General features: G+C 32.6%; 1 protein-coding gene across 4 annotated transcripts in view; it reads right to left on the bottom strand.

Moving 5' to 3' along the window:
• LOC106616280 (glycerophosphocholine phosphodiesterase GPCPD1) overlaps positions 1–16,244 on the bottom strand; it is a 31,238-nt gene extending 14,994 nt beyond the window's left edge. The window contains exon 1 of one of the 4 annotated variants that reach the window (XM_014232864.3): positions 16,094–16,244. In XM_014232864.3, the coding sequence (XP_014088339.1) occupies positions 16,094–16,105 (12 nt within the window). In that variant the 5' untranslated portion in view covers positions 16,106–16,244. Of the gene's footprint in view, positions 1–2,215; positions 3,491–16,093 lie in introns of those variants that run through there. The other 3 variants (XM_014232863.3, XM_014232861.3, XM_070112013.1) reach the window with 3 other exon arrangements.
• Between the last annotated feature and the right edge of the window lie 2,467 nt (positions 16,245–18,711).

The following is an 18,711-nucleotide window of genomic DNA, read 5'->3' as shown; positions in this document are numbered from 1 at the left end:
TGATGTTAAGAATACTCATTTAAAGCAATAATATTTCTTCTGCTTAGCAGTCAAGCGCCACAAAGTCAACAAAAACAACAATTTTCACTCATATTTCGTTGTAATTATTAGTAAATTAGGTTATTTAACTAATTGGCGTCACGTTGTCTGCGACTCAATTGAGAACAAAGAAATTGTAATTATATTTATGAATATAAATGTGTGTGTATTTGTTTTCAGTATTGGTATGAGGAATTGTATAATCATTATATGTATAATATAATGCAATGATTAATTGTTTAAACGAGCAAAGTGCAGTTCTTTGTTTATATTTACAGAATAGCTCTCGCAATTTCATTTTGATGCGATTTTTTATAGCAAAATATATAGGAAGTGAAACAAAGCAATGATATTCACATTTTATAGGAATTATATAATAAAGCAAACAGAGAAATTATTATATTAATTATGCAATGGGTTTAATTTTTTATTATTTTATTGCTTGAGCTTTCACTGGTTCAAAACTGCAAATTCTATGTATTTTTAGGTTTGCCTAAATTTTCCTCTTGTATACATATGTATATGTACATATATATTTGTAGTCTCTAAGTACATAGTTAAATTCAATTTGCGCCAATTTATACTATATACACGAGCCGTACATATGTGTGTATACCAGTACTTCTTTTGAATCGACTGATAATAAATAACAACAAAACAGAAAATAAGTTTTGTAAAAATAGCAATGATCTCATCATAGAAACCATATAACAAAGCAGAATGTGAGAAACTAATAATGCATAAATATTATGAAAGAAAAACATACTGATATACTGTACATATGTATATAGTATATGTGAAAGTAATTACTTTTTATAGTAGATAGAGAAATTATTATTGCATATTCAAAGCAACATTTCTTCAAAAAGGTGCCCGTTAAAATCAATATAACATTTTCATTTCTTAAGAATATATTTTAAATTTAGTCGAAATTCCATTAATATTCTTTAAAAACTATTTTTGCATTTAATTACTTCCAAGCGCTAGTTTATTTACCCATGTATATATGTAAGTGTTATTAAAATATAACCAATTTAAGAAAAAAAAGAAGTTTTTAATTAAAAAAAAAACACCGTAAGAACCCTTTAAAATATATTTTATGCATTATTTTATACTTTACAACACCTTACTTCCAGCTACAGTTTCTGTATCTAAGTATAGAAGCCACAAAAAATATAATTACTAGCAATTACAGACGCATAATTCATTGAATTACTACATTACTGCAACTCTAGCATTCAAAGAAGTACTTAAACTACTCAATGCTCTAAGAAATCCACAGCTGATGCAAAAAAGATTGAGGAGCTCATGCAATCAGCGGCCTGTCCAAGTAGCCAACACAGCACATCGAATTCAAGTGGAAACGTTTATTATTCAATTCGTTTGCGATTAAACTGTACTTTGAACCTTTGCACACAGAAATATCTCACAGTGTACAGTTGCCACAAAAATACACGAAATATAGGCGAAATAAAAGCAAGAACTGGGCATACCGACAACATTGCCAGCACGGCGAAATTGTTGCTATAAAACATATAAAAGAGCGCACAAGAAATATGGTGGAGAGCGCAAACAAAGAGTAGAGCGCGCTGTCAAAAACAAGCAACACAAAACTGTGTGGTAAACACAATAAACAATGAAAATGATGACACTGACGACGTCACCTGAGAAACGTACTCGTAGATAAAATTGTTTTATGCCAAATGCGCGGCCCAAGCTAGGGGTTTGCCCAGTTGCAGGGCGCGCACAGCTGACGAGACAAAGGAGCAGCATTACACTAAACAGTCTGATAAAGAATACAATGTATACACTTGTGTGTTTTTGAGCATGTGTATTTGGTTTAGCAGAGAGCTTTACTTTGCGGCGGCAGACAATCGATTGATTTTGTTGAAAACACAAAAATAATTAAGAAATCAAAAATCCGAGCGGAGAAAAGGACAGCTGTTGCAGCAGGAAGTGTTCGGCGCATTTTACGTTTGTGAAATCGATTTTTTTGTACATTTTAAACACCAGGTGTACACAAACTCAGCGAGCGACAGCCTAACCTTTAAAAATATTTCGACCTTCAAGCCCCATAATAGAGGTTATAGATACTTAACAATTCAACACACCTAAATGCTTAGCTTTCAAAAAATTAAATAATGTTTAAAAAATTACGAAATTTTCCAATACATACACTTGTTATGTGCTCGTCCAGCAACAGCGACTCGGTCAGCTCCATGCCCAAGGAGGCGCTAGTGTTTGTACGGGTCAACAGCATTGGCACAGACATTTCGCGTTTTGTTTGACAATTTATCTTTAGCACGTTAAATATTAATTAATAGTTGAAATGTTGGATAATTGTTACGCCTTGTTTAAAGATACGCAAGCAATTAGTTCAGCAAACAGTGAAGCGGAAGCGGAAATGCGCAACTGTTATTTTGGCGTACGAATTTTCTTAGAATATTGCAAAAAAAATTTTCTTTTATTTTTAGCACATTTTATGTTTAGACATCTATTTGTAATATTTCTTTAGATTATATTCTGACACTTTCTCTAGCAAGTTGCTTAGATGTTTTTTCTTTAATAAATTCGATTTATTTTTGGTTAAAAAATGTTTTTATGCTACGCGTTCACTTTGTATTTGCAAGCGCACATTGCTTTAAGTTTAGTTTCGCCGTTATATGTTGTCTGCTTCATTAGCACTTGAAAACTGTTGAGTTTACTAACTCTCTCTTATAATTTAAAAGTTTCATTTTTTAACAAATTTGTATAATTTTTAATGAATATTTCTCCTTGTTTGCGCCGAGGTCCTTCCTCTACTCGAGTATTGTGTGTCTTTTTCGCCACAAATTGAAAAACGTTTTGCTACACGTACAGCAGGCACAGTCGCAATTTAAACGGTTTCTTTCGCTGCTTTTGCATTTGACAGCGCACGACAAAAAGCAATTACGATGCGGTTGACGTTGGCGTTGACGTCGTCGGCATATAACGCGCGCGCTCTCTCTCTATCTTTTCTTGAATGTGTATGTGTGCATGTAAAATATTGCGCTTGTGTGTGTGCAAATTGCTTATGTGAAGGTCTAAAGCTTCCACTGACTTTGTAGTGGTGTTATGTTGCACTCACTTTGTTTTTGTTTACATGCGTCACTAAAAAACATACATACCTAAACATTAATAAGCAGCACTTCCACACGAATGCAAATTATTAACCGTGCGTATTCTGCAAATAAATACACTCACGTGTTTAACAATGCTGTTAACATGAACAAGTCGGCATAAATGTCACAACAACAGCAACAAACAAACGAGTTTGTGAAATTTTTAAAAACACATTCAGCCAGACGTCAAAATCAGCGTGATTGTCTGCGCTCGCGTGTTTGCAACGTAATAACACGCGTTTAATACATTTTTTTCACACATATGTACATACATACATATCTACTTATATATATTTAGTACAATAAATATTTAAGCATTTGTGAAATTATTGATTCACGACGCGTGTCTGTTCACTTTCGACTGCGAAATAAACTCTGCTCTTTGCGCTCTTCAAAGCAGCATGCTTATATTTTATAAATATATTTAATTAAATTAACATAACAACATTATATAATACATTAACATTAATTTTAATTTGCAATGAGTTTAAAGAATTTGTTTGTTTCTGTTTTTAATTTATTTCTGATTATGTAAAACATCTATACTAAGAATGCAGGAAACGCTGTTTTATTAGTATGTTTCTACATTTGTATGTGTGTGTTCGCCGGAGTCATTAAATGCGCTGCCGTAATCACGCCACAGCGCATAGACTTAACCGTACACTGCCGAGTCTCAACACATACTGAAAGAAAACAATAACAAATTGGTTGTGGAAAATCGGAGGTAAACAAATAAGAGGCTAATGCATGCAGTTTTCACAGTAGGCCTTTTTAAGATTATAGGTTTAAAATCCCCATACATACATTTGTATATCCGATAAGTCAAAAGTGGTGACCAAAACCGTTCGGATGTTCGTCACTTTTGTATTTTAAGTGCGTAAATGTTTTACAACAGCTCAAATTAATTCAGAAATTTTCAAACTAATTAAGTACTGTTTAGCTCCTACATACAATAGTAAATGGCTTCAATTCTTTAGCATTTGGTCCAAAGATTTTTAGTTCCCTATCAACGCTAAATAAATGGCAGAAAGCGCAGTAGTTCTATGGACTACTTTTTTATTAAAGAAGATCTTAAAAAAAGTACCAATTATTTTAAATTAAGTAACTTCACTTGTAAAATCTGTCGATGTCCTAAGAATGAAGTACCTATACCTGAAGAACCATACTAGAGCAATACCATATTAGAGCAAAGCGTTTCGTTTTATCGGTAATAATTTGATTATATAATTGTGTATGCTCTGCATAATCATAGTATTATACTTAATACTGAAGTTTGATAATCAGAGGAAAACTATTTAGCGCCGAGAATTATTTTTAAATCTGTAGTGATCAAAATAAACGTTCAAAATAATAGAATTCATCAAACTTTTACTCGTATGTTTTGTTACTGCTCACGTATTAACGAAATGAATTTCATCTTATCAGGTATACGGAAGCTATAAACTTATCGTACGTGTTCCTTTTTCAAGCTCTAATCACGAAATTTTTTTCTATTTTTGGACTTTGAAATATGATGACTGAGGCTGTTGAAGGCCATTCACCATAACGGCGTTTTTACACTCTTCTACATGACCTTTGAAGTCACTGTACTCAAAGTAAATTAGCTGAATTTTTGTTACTACTTTACCTATTCTACATATAACGAATTGTTGTGTCTGGTAAAAGAGATCTCATTACACAGGAACTAATAATAATACTAATGCCTACAATTTATAACTGTAGTTCTCAATGAAGTCGTAAAACATATTTGTTATAAAGAATTTAGAGGAATTACGAAATAAGGTAATCCAGATTTTGACCCTATAGCTATTTCCTCTTTTACAAGTTCAAAATATGATTCGATAAAAAAGAATACACCATAATAAAGTGGTGAAGCTGGAAACGCCAATTTTAAAGCACACCAAGCTACGTACCTATCGGCATTTTTGAGTCCGTTATAACAAAGGCTCCACTCGAGATGGCGATTTTACGAAAAATAAATATATATTTAAATTTAAAAAAAAAATGTGTTTTCATTGTTAGGTCAAGGACTTTTCAGCCTATACATAGACCTTAAATTTAATATTAAAATTGAAAATAATTTATTAAATCATTTTACATTTTAACACACTGTACAGCTGGTAAACAAAGCACCCGAACGAGGTGCGTACACAGCTGTGACTTTACCGAGTAAAAAAGCGAACGAGAACAAAGCGAAAACATTGTATGTATGTATGAAAGTATCAGTATCCGCTGTTATTTACATACACATGCTCGCACATTTGAGTACATACTTACATATGTATGTACAAACAAAAATTGTCACCGCAAATAAATGAGGTGAGAAATTAAATATCAATAACAAATATAAGGTAGTTTTTGGTTGGTGACAACGCTGCTGGTTGAAATTAACGAGCAAAATGTAGATAGTAGCACAAAAATACATAATACTTATGGCTGTATGTATGTGTGTACAGATGAACTGTACTGAAATCGAAGAACTGGTAGCGATTTCATTGCTATTTACGGCCACTTAACATTAAAGATCTTACTGGAATTACAATGCTCACAAATACCACAAATTATATGTGTGTATGTATTTACATGCAGAGTACTTACATACGTATGTAATTGTATTGCTTAGCAAGAAGTTGCGGTCAAAATATTCAACTGCACAAAACATTCATCAGCAACAACAGCAGAAAAAATTTCGATGTAGTGTCGCGCCCAAAAGCAGCACAAACACGTGCTTCCCCACGTATCGTGCCAAGTTTGACATCTATTGCCGCACACATAAATTTTTATTGACTTTGTATATGTGTGTGTGTTTTTGACTAGGGCATTTAGTTTTCATCAACAGCAAAACTGTACACTCCCACTTTTTAAGATCTTCTGTATTGTTCAACAAGCGGTGATAATCGTTGTCAGTTTGTGGTTTTTCTCTCACTCTCTCTCTCTCCCTTTTGCGGCCATCAGTCGCCTTCAGCTGTTGCAGATCGTTCGATGTCAGCTTGAACTGGTTTTACTTTGACGACGAATATACTCGCGTGATCACTTGTGTATATTTACATATACTTAAATATGTACTTACATAGATATAAGTATGTGTGTACATATTATTGATTCGATAAAAATTTATATATGTATGTATAAATATACAATGCAAAAGAATGAAAATGGAATACAAGTACTATAAACTAAAATTTTCTTGATTTTATCACTTTAGTGAACAAGTTTATGTGTGGTTTATAGATATAAGTACATATGTATGTATATACTTATAAACATATACATATATATTATATACACATGTATGTATCTACATTTATACAAAATATGTAAGCAGGTAAAACTCATCCAGGTTGTTTTTGCACATTGGTTGTTTACAAGTTTTTATGACAATATTATTGTTTTTAATTTGTTTACCGTAACAATATTATTTTACGCTTAATTTAAATAATATATGTATGTACACGGTGCATTTAATTACCTCATTCACCGAGAAAAACAAATTTCTTACATACATACTTACTTGTTTGAACATACAGCTATTGTGTTGCGGCGAATGTGAAAGTGAGCAAAATTTTGTTTTGATAGTTTAGCAAGCAGAACCGCTCTCTTCATCTTTCTATAGAAATACCATATACATATGTATGTACATACATATATACAAATACATACATAGCTATATATAATAGATAAAAAAATACATTTAAGTAAGATTATATTTATAAGTGTGTTTATTGATAATCTAAAACTTCGAATCCGGGCGAAATCGAAAAAATTGCGTACCCAAAATAATTTATCATCAACAAATGTGTGTTTCTACAAGTGTACATACTTACATACATGTAGGTACATACATATATACCAATTTTTTTCGCGCAGGTGTTGCTTTTTTTTAAATTTACCTGTTCACTTAAGGTCGAATTTTGCCAAAGTTGCGGTCAAAGACCCCTTTCCTTGGAAACTTGATCGTTTACTGGGTTTACTCGACTTTATTATGATATACATAAGTACATCTAAATACAGTAAAGTTTAGCTAAATGATACTAAATATTTCTAAAGAGAACAAATTATCCAGATGGAAATTCAAAAACTTGTCTTCAATAATATTATTTTTTTTAAGAATGCAAAAGTCAACTACAACAACACATACATACATATGTACATATATACCTAAATTATCAAAATTTTGGAGCATAAATCATAAACAAATTATTATTTTCGTGACGATAAAGATAATTTTAGATAATTTCCAACCTCAAAAGTTCAGTAACCTCTCGAAAAGTGCTTAAACGAACTTTTTCTTTAAGGAATGATTTTCAAAAGAAGTCATAAATACTTGAAATACATACTTATATCACTGAGATGATGTGCAAAACGTCAAGGAAATTTAATTTCACTAAAATATCACATATTTTGACCAATCTAAACGGTTTGACAGCTGGGATGTCGGAATCATTGGGTTTACTCGAGAGCATATTTTCAAGCAATTTATTAAATATGTTCATACACACCGACATATTCGGCATAAGGTTTGTTTAAATAACGGGTATATGGGATATAGGGGTAGTATTGACCGGATTTTTTCTATTACTGGCATTAGTACATATTATTAACAGCAAAATATGATCTCTGAGTTTCATTAACGTACCTCGCATACTATCACCAATATTTTTATAAGGAGTAAAATTTGAAAATGCTGATATTAGTTACAATGTAGGATAGAGCAAGTTTTCCCCCGATTTAATCCATTATATACATAAAGACGCACCATTACTAGAAAAACACGCTCACTCGATTTCCTTAAGATAACTAACATATTCGCCGATATATGCAGATAAAGTTGGAAAATTTAGTAAATAGTGGCTAAGGGAATTATTAATGCGATTAAACCCTTTTTTGGCGTACAGGCATACTATTATCAAAACAGAATTCTCTCCGGAGCCACACCCATTTTTTTAAAAATGTTTCAACAATTGATGCCCCTCCTTAATGCAAGTCGTTGTACTAAATAGCAGTATTGTATTTTATTGTAGAGCTTAGTTATGGTGCTTTATACGTTTTCGCTTGCAGGGACGGGCGGACAATCAGACAATCACTCGGAATTCAACTCGTCTCGTCATTCTGATCATTTATATAGTATGTAAATATAACTCCATATCTTCATTAGTTCTCGGTGATACAAACCACCGTTAAGTAAAAAAAAAACACTATTATACTCTGTAGCAACATGTTGTAAGAGTATAAATATTGTTTTTTGTTTTTTTTGACCCACCATATAGTTATTCGTATGTAGGTATATATTGCGTAAACATGAAGATAATTTAACACACGTAATACACTTACTTATGTTTACGAACATAGAATGTTGTACAACAATAACTTTACACGCAAGTTGAATACAACAAGCTTTGCTTAAAGCAAGTTCAGCGGAACTTGTTTTACAAATCATGCTTGTAGCTCTAACAGAATCCATGGTAGTTAAACAAGTACACACCTCCTTTTTATGTGAACTGCTTTAAGTGATGGCACTTTCATATGTACATATGTGTATATCTGTAATATCATTACTATGTAAATGTCTCAAAAATGTGTATATATGTATATATCACATATATATATATCCATATTTATATATGTATATGTAGACACTCGAATGTAAATCGTGTTTATTTCAAGGTATTGCATTATTAAGGTTTAATTAGTTTATACGCATTTTATATCAAGTATGTAAATATTTGCATGCAATTCAAAACAAAGCAATTTAGCCTCTAATAAATTGTTTTTACAAATAAGAAATCATCCAGTAAAGTTGGAATAATGGCATATTTAGATAACAAGAACTCTTGATAAGAGTTAGTAATATAAATGTGTATGTATATGTGTATAATTGCAAATAAAAAACAAGTGAGGAAGGGCTAAGTTCGGGTGTAACCGAACATCTCATACTCTTGCAACTTGCCAGGATCAAAGCTGGGGAAATATATAAAGCGCAACGATACATCATTATTAGCAAAACACGCCTTTTCAATTTCAGTAAGATAACTCACATATGTGTTTGCCGATATACGAGGTAAGTTTAAAGGAAAAGGTGAATTTTGAATTTTTTTTTAAAAGTACTTGTTTATTCATCAATACCTATTTTGTCAAAGTAATCCTCCTCACATATAAAATACTTGTGTCAACGCTTTTCTCAATACTCGAAGCTCTTTCTTCGATTCTGACTTGATCTTATTAATTGTGGTAAACGCTTTCCTTTCATTGGATTCTTCAGTTTTGGGAATAGGAAAAAGTCGCACAGATCCAAATCTGGTGAATACGGTGGTTTAGCAATTTCGCTGCCACACAATTCATGCCCAAAACATTCGAGAAAATAGAATGGCATGGCAACGGAGTCCATTGATATGTCAACATCATCTGCAACTTCCCTAATAGTGATTCAACGATTTACAAGATAATTTTTTTTCACTGTTTCGATGTTTCATCATCGTCATCTTTTAAACACTTTTTTGAAACAAAGTAGACTCACCGAATGCCACAGTCAACATTTCAAGTGCCTTGGAGCACTTTTTTCCATTTTTAACGCAAAATTTAATACATATTGTTTTATCCACTTCTTTTAAAAGTCAAAAATCGAAGAGAACACAAAAACGTGACTAACCTCTTGTGTTGTCAAAAACAAACTAATAATCGAAATTGGCTCCTAATGCAAGCAAATGTTAAACATATGTATCCGATTATAACAAAAACAAAATCTCGATTATCGAATGTTCGCAACCCGCGGAAAATCAAAATTCCCCCTTTCCTTTGAACACACCTCGGATGTATGCATTATAAAGTCAACCGGAAGTTCGAAAATCTTTCTATTAAGTATATGGAGCTAAGGGAATTATTAATCCGATTCAACCCCTTTTCGACGTAAAGACATACCTACTATTGTCAGAAAAGGATTATTTGCGAATCTCTATAATATATCTCATCAAATGACCGATATTTCTAGAAACGTCTTCAGTAAACGTTATCAACTTGATAATAGAATGGAATAACCTCTTTTAACTTAGTCTTCTACAAACATTTTGTCTTTTTGGGACAAATGAAGAATGAAGTCATCTAATGTTTTGAAACTAAATATAACATACATATACTCATAGATATAGATTCGGTTAAGTTAGGTTAAAATATAGATCCTACAAGGGATCTCACTTGGACAGCTTACAGGACCGGCTGTTTTGTGGTACCTAGAGCTCCTATAAAAATAATCATAAAGACCCTCATAAATCGACGAAGGGATTTGAGCCGAGCAAAAATTTGATGAGGCGGCTAATGTCAGTTTCGACAGTGTCTCCGGAGAGCAAGTAGTTCAATAGATTTCCTACGTTCCACTTTAGGCCAGAAGGATCTCGCAGTCGCGCAGAGGCTCCTCGTAAACCAACCCCTGCTAAGCGTACGCGAGGTCCATATTCAGCGATTCGCTATGACCAGTCTCACAAAGGAGTTTGATAATGAAGTAGCTTAATTCCATATCAAGTAAGGTTACCCAAGTGTTGGCAGATCCCTATGTCGATGAATCTTCAAAGACCTTGCGTAGAACAATTATCTTAAATGCTCCTTCTGCTCTCTCATTTCAGTTCGTCATTATCCATGTTTCTGCGGCGTACGATAGGACAGGATAGATACGAGCATGTAAGGGATATGTTTCTCAATTGCCTACCTAAATTGTTTGAGATATTTATGTTGGTCCCAATATAGACAAAATCCTTCATTTTTATACTCTCGCAACCTGTTGCTACAGAGTATAATAATTTTGTTCACCTAACGGTTGTTTGTATCACCTAAAACTAATCGAGTTAGATATAGGGTTATATACATATATATAAATGATCAGGATGAAGAGACGAGTTGAAATCCGGGTGACTGTCTGTCCGTCCGTCCGTCCGTCCGTCTGTCCGTCCGTGCAAGCTCTAACTTGAGTAAAAATTGAGATATCTTTATGAAACTTGGTAGACATGTTTCTTGGTACCGTGAGACGGTTGGTATTGCAGATGGGCGTAATCGGACTACTGCCACGCCCACAAAACGCCATTAATCCAAAACAAATAACTTGCCATAACTAAGCTCCGCAATAAGATACAAGACTGTTATATCGTACACAGGATCACATTAGGGAGGGGCATCTGCAGTTAAAACTTTTTTTTAAAAAGTGGGCGTGGTCCCGCCTCTAATAGGTTTAATGTGCATATCTCCTAAACCGCTAATGCTATAATAACAAAATTCACTAGAAGCAAATGTTTTTAGCACTACTATTGACGGTGTGAAAATAGTTGAAATCGGGTGGCAACTCCGCCCACTGCCCATATAACGGTACTGTTAAAAACTACTAAAAGCGCGATAAATCAAGCACTAAATACGTCAGAGACATTAAATTTTATCTCTGAGATGGTATAAGATGACTTTATAGGAACCGCGTTCAAAATTATACAGTGGGCGTCTTTATGTCATAGTGCGAAAATGGGCGAAATCGGATTACAACCACGCCTATTTTCCATATGACACCATTTTAAATACCACTTGATTCTTTCACTTTCCACTATGCAAATCAAGCAACAATGATTATATCGGCGTAAAACTTTGCGTGAATAATACGTTTAAAGTATGCCACCTTGTGACCAAAAATTCTCTAAATCGAACCAAAACTGTTCAAGCCCCTAGGTACTGAATATGTGGACCCCAGTGCCTATAGTTGACCTTCTACCGAAAATATCAGTCAATCCACAAAGAAATCTCAAACGAGTATACCATTTGACTTTGCGAGAGTATAAAATGTTCGGTTACATCTGCACTTAGCCCTTCCTTACTTGTTCAAATTTATAATTGCCAACAGCGACGTAGTTCGCAAGACGGGAGAAAGCTATGTGTAGCCTTCAGATATTTTTTCTCGCCCTCGTTCACAACAAGATCAATCTCTTGCGCTTCTTTTTCTAGGCAGGACAAGGCCTTCAGTACGGCTCTGTTGTTAAGGCCTACGATGTTAATGTCATCTGTGTACCCCATTAGCATTGTCCTTTTAGAGTAGATAATGCCATTGCAGTTCAGACGCGTATTACTTTTTCCAGCATTATATTGAAGAACGCGCACGGGAGCGAATCACCCTGTGTAAAACCTCGTCTTACATCGAACGACTCGGAGAGGTCCTTCCCGATTTTTACGGAGCTTATAGAGGTTTTGGATTTTTGTGAGTATTTGGTATATTGGCAACACCTAAGGTATAAGCTTAGTCATAATATCCTATCAGTTAGAACATCTTGATGAGAGGTTCTAAATATTTGAGTTTTAGAAGATATACTACTTACTTACATATGTCCATGTATGTATGTATTTTTTAGATTTATATATTATATATTAAGAAAACTCGAATGCTACAAAATTTCAAAACTTATTTTAAAAGTATTTAAAAGTTCCTAAACATTTAACAACATTTCGTTGTCGCTATTACATTTCAACTTGTTGTTGTGCGATATTTACATTTATTATCGCTATAATTTATTGCGGTTAACAGTTGTGTATGCCAACATTCGCTGGGTAGCAATGTACATACAATAACAAAAATGCAATATTCAACACTTTGTTGAGTACAAAGTACAATTTCTATTTTTTTTTTCATATTTTACTTTTCTATTTTATTTGTCTTGAATTTTATTGCGGCTTGTTAATGATACGATTATATTATTATTTTTATTTCTTGATGAATAATAAATAGTCACCTCATCCCATATATACTTACATATACTTATGTATATTAGTACATACATACATACATATTTAAAGGGTATTAAAAAAGTGGGCGTGAACAAGTTGGCACTTCAAAATTTATAACGTAAGCATATTGTATGATAGACGTCAATTTGTTTGTAAGTATGTTTGTGTAGAGCTGTTTTTGTAAATACTTTAATATATTTTATGTATTTTAATGCCCACACGTGCTGTCGCGTAGAACAAGTTGTGTAAATATTTCGCAATTATCATACATATCGACGATTGTTTATATGTACATCTGTATGTATTATAAAGGGAGGTTCACGGTGTGATAAATTATGCACATTTAAAATTTAATTTGTTTTTAAGCGCTTGATTGCTTTGGTCACTTTTAGGTATAAAAACTTTTTTTATATAACGTACATTTGTAGTATGTATGTTTATATACATACGTACGTATGAGTACGTACTGAAACTGATAATAATGCTTTACTAGTGTCAATCTAAGTAGATACTTGTATAAAATAACAGATTAAATATAAAATTTAGGCATATTTACTATACATAAGTATATGTATTTATATGCATATAATAATGCAAGTGTATGTATTTTACATAAATAAATGCTTTAATCTCTGCTCAAGGCAAATTAGTTGATGAGTACATACTTACATACCAACGTATATACAATAAATAAGAAGTGCACATGCTCTTAGTCACTTTTATTCCAAATGTTTTTATTTGGTCCGAAACTAATTTAATTATATTATTAAAATAAGCATAAGCACTTAAAACTGTTGTTTTCATACCCTGAACAGGGTATATTAAGTTTGCCAGAGCTGAGTCGATTTAGCTATGTCCGGTCGTCTGTCCGTCTGTATATACGCGAAATAGTCTTTCAGTTTTTGAGATATTGGTCGGAAATTTTGCACACGTCTTTTACTTATCAATAAGCTGCTAATTTGTTGAAACTGCCGATATCGGACAACTATATATACAACTATAGCATATAGCTGTCACACAAACGGAACGTTCGGAATCAAGTGCTTACATGGAAAACTCAAGTATCTTCAAGGTACCTTAATGAAATTTGGCATAGATTATTATTCAAGGCATCGCTACAATTTCCAGAATATTGTTCAGATCGGACCACTATAGTTTCTAACTGCCATCCTAACTGATCCATCAAAATCAGAATAAAGATCTTTTTATGAAAATAAAATGCACTTGTAAGGGGTATTATAGTTTTGGTGCAGCCGAAGTGAACGTTTTTTCTTGTTTTTATTTTATTCTAGTGTTTACGAAATTTGTTATTTTCCATTCGAAAATGTCAAAGTTTTATCAATGTTTGTAGTATTTATTTATTTGTGCAGCTTATGCATTTGTTTACATCGAATGTATAATTGTTTACGAATTTTAAGAGGAATTTCAAGCATTCAGTGCACATACATACATACATATGTACATATCTACAACGTAAAAAGATACAAATGAGCATTTGCATAGAAAAGTTATTTTACAAAATAAAAATAGCTGTTTCGAATGGCAAGACCTTGAACAGTGGCGAATCGAACAGGCAACTAGTATAAATCTACTAACTTAATATCTAAATGTTTTTCTATTTTAGCATGCGGACAAAGCTCAAACTTAGCGAGTAGAGAAGGAATCAACGAACAAACAACTGGTATAAATATGTAGATATATATATATATATATCAATTGGTATAATCAAATGTAGGCTGTGTTCGTTTCGCGAGAATTTAGAGTATGAATTATCAAACAAACAACTCGTATGAATATAAAAGACTGAACGTGGTATATTTAATGACTTCAAATGAATAACTTTGTTATTAAGAGCGGACAAGTGGGGAGTCGAGCTACAAATTGGTATAAATGCTGTACATATACTGACATAAACAAATAGAAGCTGAGTTCGATTTGAGAAACATTGGCGACAGAAAACGTAACAAACAAACGGAAGTAAAGTGGACAAAAAATAGAAAATTTTGTTTTAAACATACCTATGAATATTAGACACAGTGGCTAGTTCATGTCGATAAACATGTTTTTTGACAAAGTTCGATTTTTCATAATAAAATGGTGCTATTTTGACACAACACCGTTCATAGCGATCTTTTCACGATACTATTTTTATAGTGTGATTGGTGATTGTGATTGATTCAAGCCTCTATTTAGGAGTTTCTATACAGATGTCACTGACGTCTAGATCTGGAGAACAGCAATTTCAAAATTAATTTGTAATAATATTTTTCTTTGACCTTTTCTGTCTTTTGAGAAATTTTTATATACATATTTTATTAAAACATTCAACTGAATTATTGATCCACAAGTATGCAATTGTAAAAGACTTAGATATAAGTAATTACCGCACTGACAATACTATCGAATCATTTTCGAGTGGACGTTTGTATGTAAGTAGATATACGAGTACAGGTATCAAAATCAATTTATTGCCGTTTCCGCAACAGATAATAAGTCACAATGTTTATAATTGTAGACTATTGTTGTAAAATAGCATGAATTCGCAGTAAAATAGTAATTTGGATTAATTTGAGGTTAAGTGTGCTTTATACCACTACTAATGAAAATGTCTGGGCTGAGCTAAAGAAGTAGAAGTAGACTTACAAACATTCATATGTATATCCTTGAGAAAACGTTAGCTTAAACATTAATTAAAGAGAAAACTCCTTTCACGAGTTCCCACTCCTTCAATAATTCTCCTTTTCATCTATCTTTTTCTCATTCCACCCTAGATATGGAATCAGAAACGAATAGGTGCTATGAGAAGGCAAAGGTTTGTATTATGCTCTCTCGGAGAAAAATTACCCTGTGAAAGCAACAACTCACTTGAATTTAATGTTAGACAATTATTATTATCTGCTCAACAATACCGTAAAGCAACACCTTATTGCGGAATTCTTCATACACTCGACGAGTGTCCACAAGGAATGATGAAGCACGATTTTCGTCCGACACCAAAGCAAAGCCACTAACTGGCTAGAATATGATTTTAAATTCACTCAAATGTTTACAAATCGCATTACTGTCATTATTTTTTGAATACACATCTTTGGCTTGGAACTTTCTTATAGCACAGTGGAATCACAAGAGTCACACCGATCACACGAATCACAATATTCTAAACTGTAACTCACCTCTTTTTCCATTCTTCTGCTGTAATATTTGAGTGTTTATATATCTAGTTTCAAATTCCTTCAACACACTTTTAAACGAGCAGAAAATTTTCGTAATTTTAAGTCTTTGAATCCTCCGATTTTTGAGTATGCTTCGTGCTACGTACGCGATGACGGAATGTAAAGATTTGCTAAAATTTTAAGGACTGATTCCCCAATCTAGTAATCTAAATAACTAAAACCGAATGAATTTTTTTTATTGATACTTGGCTTCAACAATAACAATAACGAATAATTTCATTTTATGACTACGGCTGTCGACAAGAATCGCCGTTCATACTAAGGAAAACGTGCCTAATGGTGGGGTGGAAGGTAAAAGCCTATGAAACATTGTAAACCCAGTGCACGTTTTGCGCAAATTCTATAGCCACAAGTTATTTACATATATAATAATAATAATTAAGAAACTGGGGTTCGCTTTATTTACTTCTATACATTCTTAATTAAATTAGCTATAATATAGTCTTTCTCTTAAGTTCAAAATTTTATTTTAATACTAAGCTTTTGGAATCCTTAAATAACATATATGGTATACGAAACATTTTAAGTCCACTGCATTCCATTCACACCTATACCTTCGGCCGAGAAAGTCATTCTCCTAATACAGATGCCGAATCCCAAAATCCATTTGTTCCCAATAGCCAAATTATTATATCATAAGTCAGATGTAAAACCTTTTCATAATTTGATCCAGCGTTTGTATTTTAACAACGCACCACTGCACTTAGTAATGTGGACTGTTTTTCTTTTATACAAAATATGGCAAGTTCAGAAAAGCAACAGTAGATCTGAAATAATGAGACATCTTTGTACCTATTTCGTACCTAATAATATGCTAACGAAGGAAGGTATTTAATGTTGCATGAGGCCCTAAACTGAACTTTTCATTACACATTTATATACGAGTATACCTTCTGTCTGTAAACTGGCATTAACCGGAAAAACTAGCTGAACCAATGGTACTTTGGGAAGATCAAAGCACCTAATGGTTATTCGTAACGTACAAGATATTTAGTAATGTTGTATGAGAGTGCTTCATTCTGAACCTAACCTAACCTTTCAGTTTATAACTATGTATGTTATATACCGCTCATGAACTCGTCTCAATTTAAAAGACCCACTGAACTAATGGAGCTTTGGGCATAAAAAAACTACATTAAATTGTCAAATCTACTGCTTTTGTTCTTTCCTAGCCGTGATATATGTATGTATGTTTATGTAATATACAATGTGTACATACAGTGACTCCCGAAAATATTCGTACAAACTTCATATTCTCTAAAATCGTTACGTATTAATCTATAGAATGAAATCCATGAACGAGTAAGCAATAAATGCGTGATAACTGTCTAGATACCAGGAAATAATAACATCACTGGGCTTAACTTAAGAAAGATAATATCGTTTAACAAAAAATTTAAAAATAATGACAAAGTTTCGAAATTTCGTGGAACCGCTTCTGATGTAAAGATCGATAGAAAAATAGAACAATTCCGGAGTTCATATGCACTTGTTCTTGGGAAACCAAATCGAGGGAACAGCATGTGAAAAAAGATATTGAAAATACTTTCTCACTTGAAGTGTCTCGCTCTAGCCCTTTCGCACATTCGATTTCAATGTAAAGTTTCAGCTCATTGTTTTATAGGACTAAAATTAATACGAAAATAATTATAAGTAAAAGCTCGGTGAGTATAATAAATAATTTACGAGCATATATTTTCGAGCTACTGTGTGTGAACCTCCACTCAGAGCTTGTTAAGTGAATTCAGCCGTAACAATCCAATTTTCTTATTAAGCGCATATGATTTATCAAGACAATTAAGGTAAATAAGTAAATAACGGAACTATTTTGAGTTCACTCACTCAAATCAGACAAATGATCAGTTGAAAGAATAATAATTGATTTGGATGATCGTTTTTTTCAAAATACTTATTTTAGGAAACTTGTTTTGGATGTTGTTGAAGCCGCCGAATACATAGCACATTTGAGAATTTCTCTCGAGTTGATAGACCTTGGCCTTAGCCTTAGCTCAATTTTCGTAATAAATATTTCTATTTTTAAAAGTTTATCTCAAGCATCTCTTAAGAGCTGTTCGCAGCACGTAATCGAAAACTTCTAAGATTGGGCTCCTAAATAAATAAAATCTAAAAGATTTAAGAGTAGTAATTAAAAGTGATGGTCTAGTAAAAATATTTTTTAATTCATTCCAAAATATATTGCCTAAAGTATTTCCATATTATTTACCATAATTTGCATTAAATAAATTATAGTACGTATCTCATAAATTTCGGACACTCTTTCTTCACAAAACTCATTAATCTTACATATACATGTATGTATATATATATATTTATATATAAAGTAAAACAAATTATTACTTTAGCAAAGCACTATTTTTTAAAAAATAATCCCCAACATATTAGAAACTTAAATGTAAGTATGGATAATTTCCGTTAAAACGACATATAAAATAATGTAGAGACATCTAGCGGATGGTAGAGAAATAAGAATGAGCTCTTTAGCAAATATCTGGCAGCATCCCGAAACAGCTGTTTTTATAAAGTTGCCGAAATAGTCT

The sequence above is a fragment of the Bactrocera oleae genome, chromosome 6 (genome assembly GCF_042242935.1).
Source record: "Bactrocera oleae isolate idBacOlea1 chromosome 6, idBacOlea1, whole genome shotgun sequence".
Classification (NCBI taxonomy): domain Eukaryota; kingdom Metazoa; phylum Arthropoda; class Insecta; order Diptera; family Tephritidae; genus Bactrocera; species Bactrocera oleae.
The sequence above is the reverse complement of the archived record's forward strand: the minus strand, read 5'-3'. Positions and strand labels throughout refer to the sequence as shown.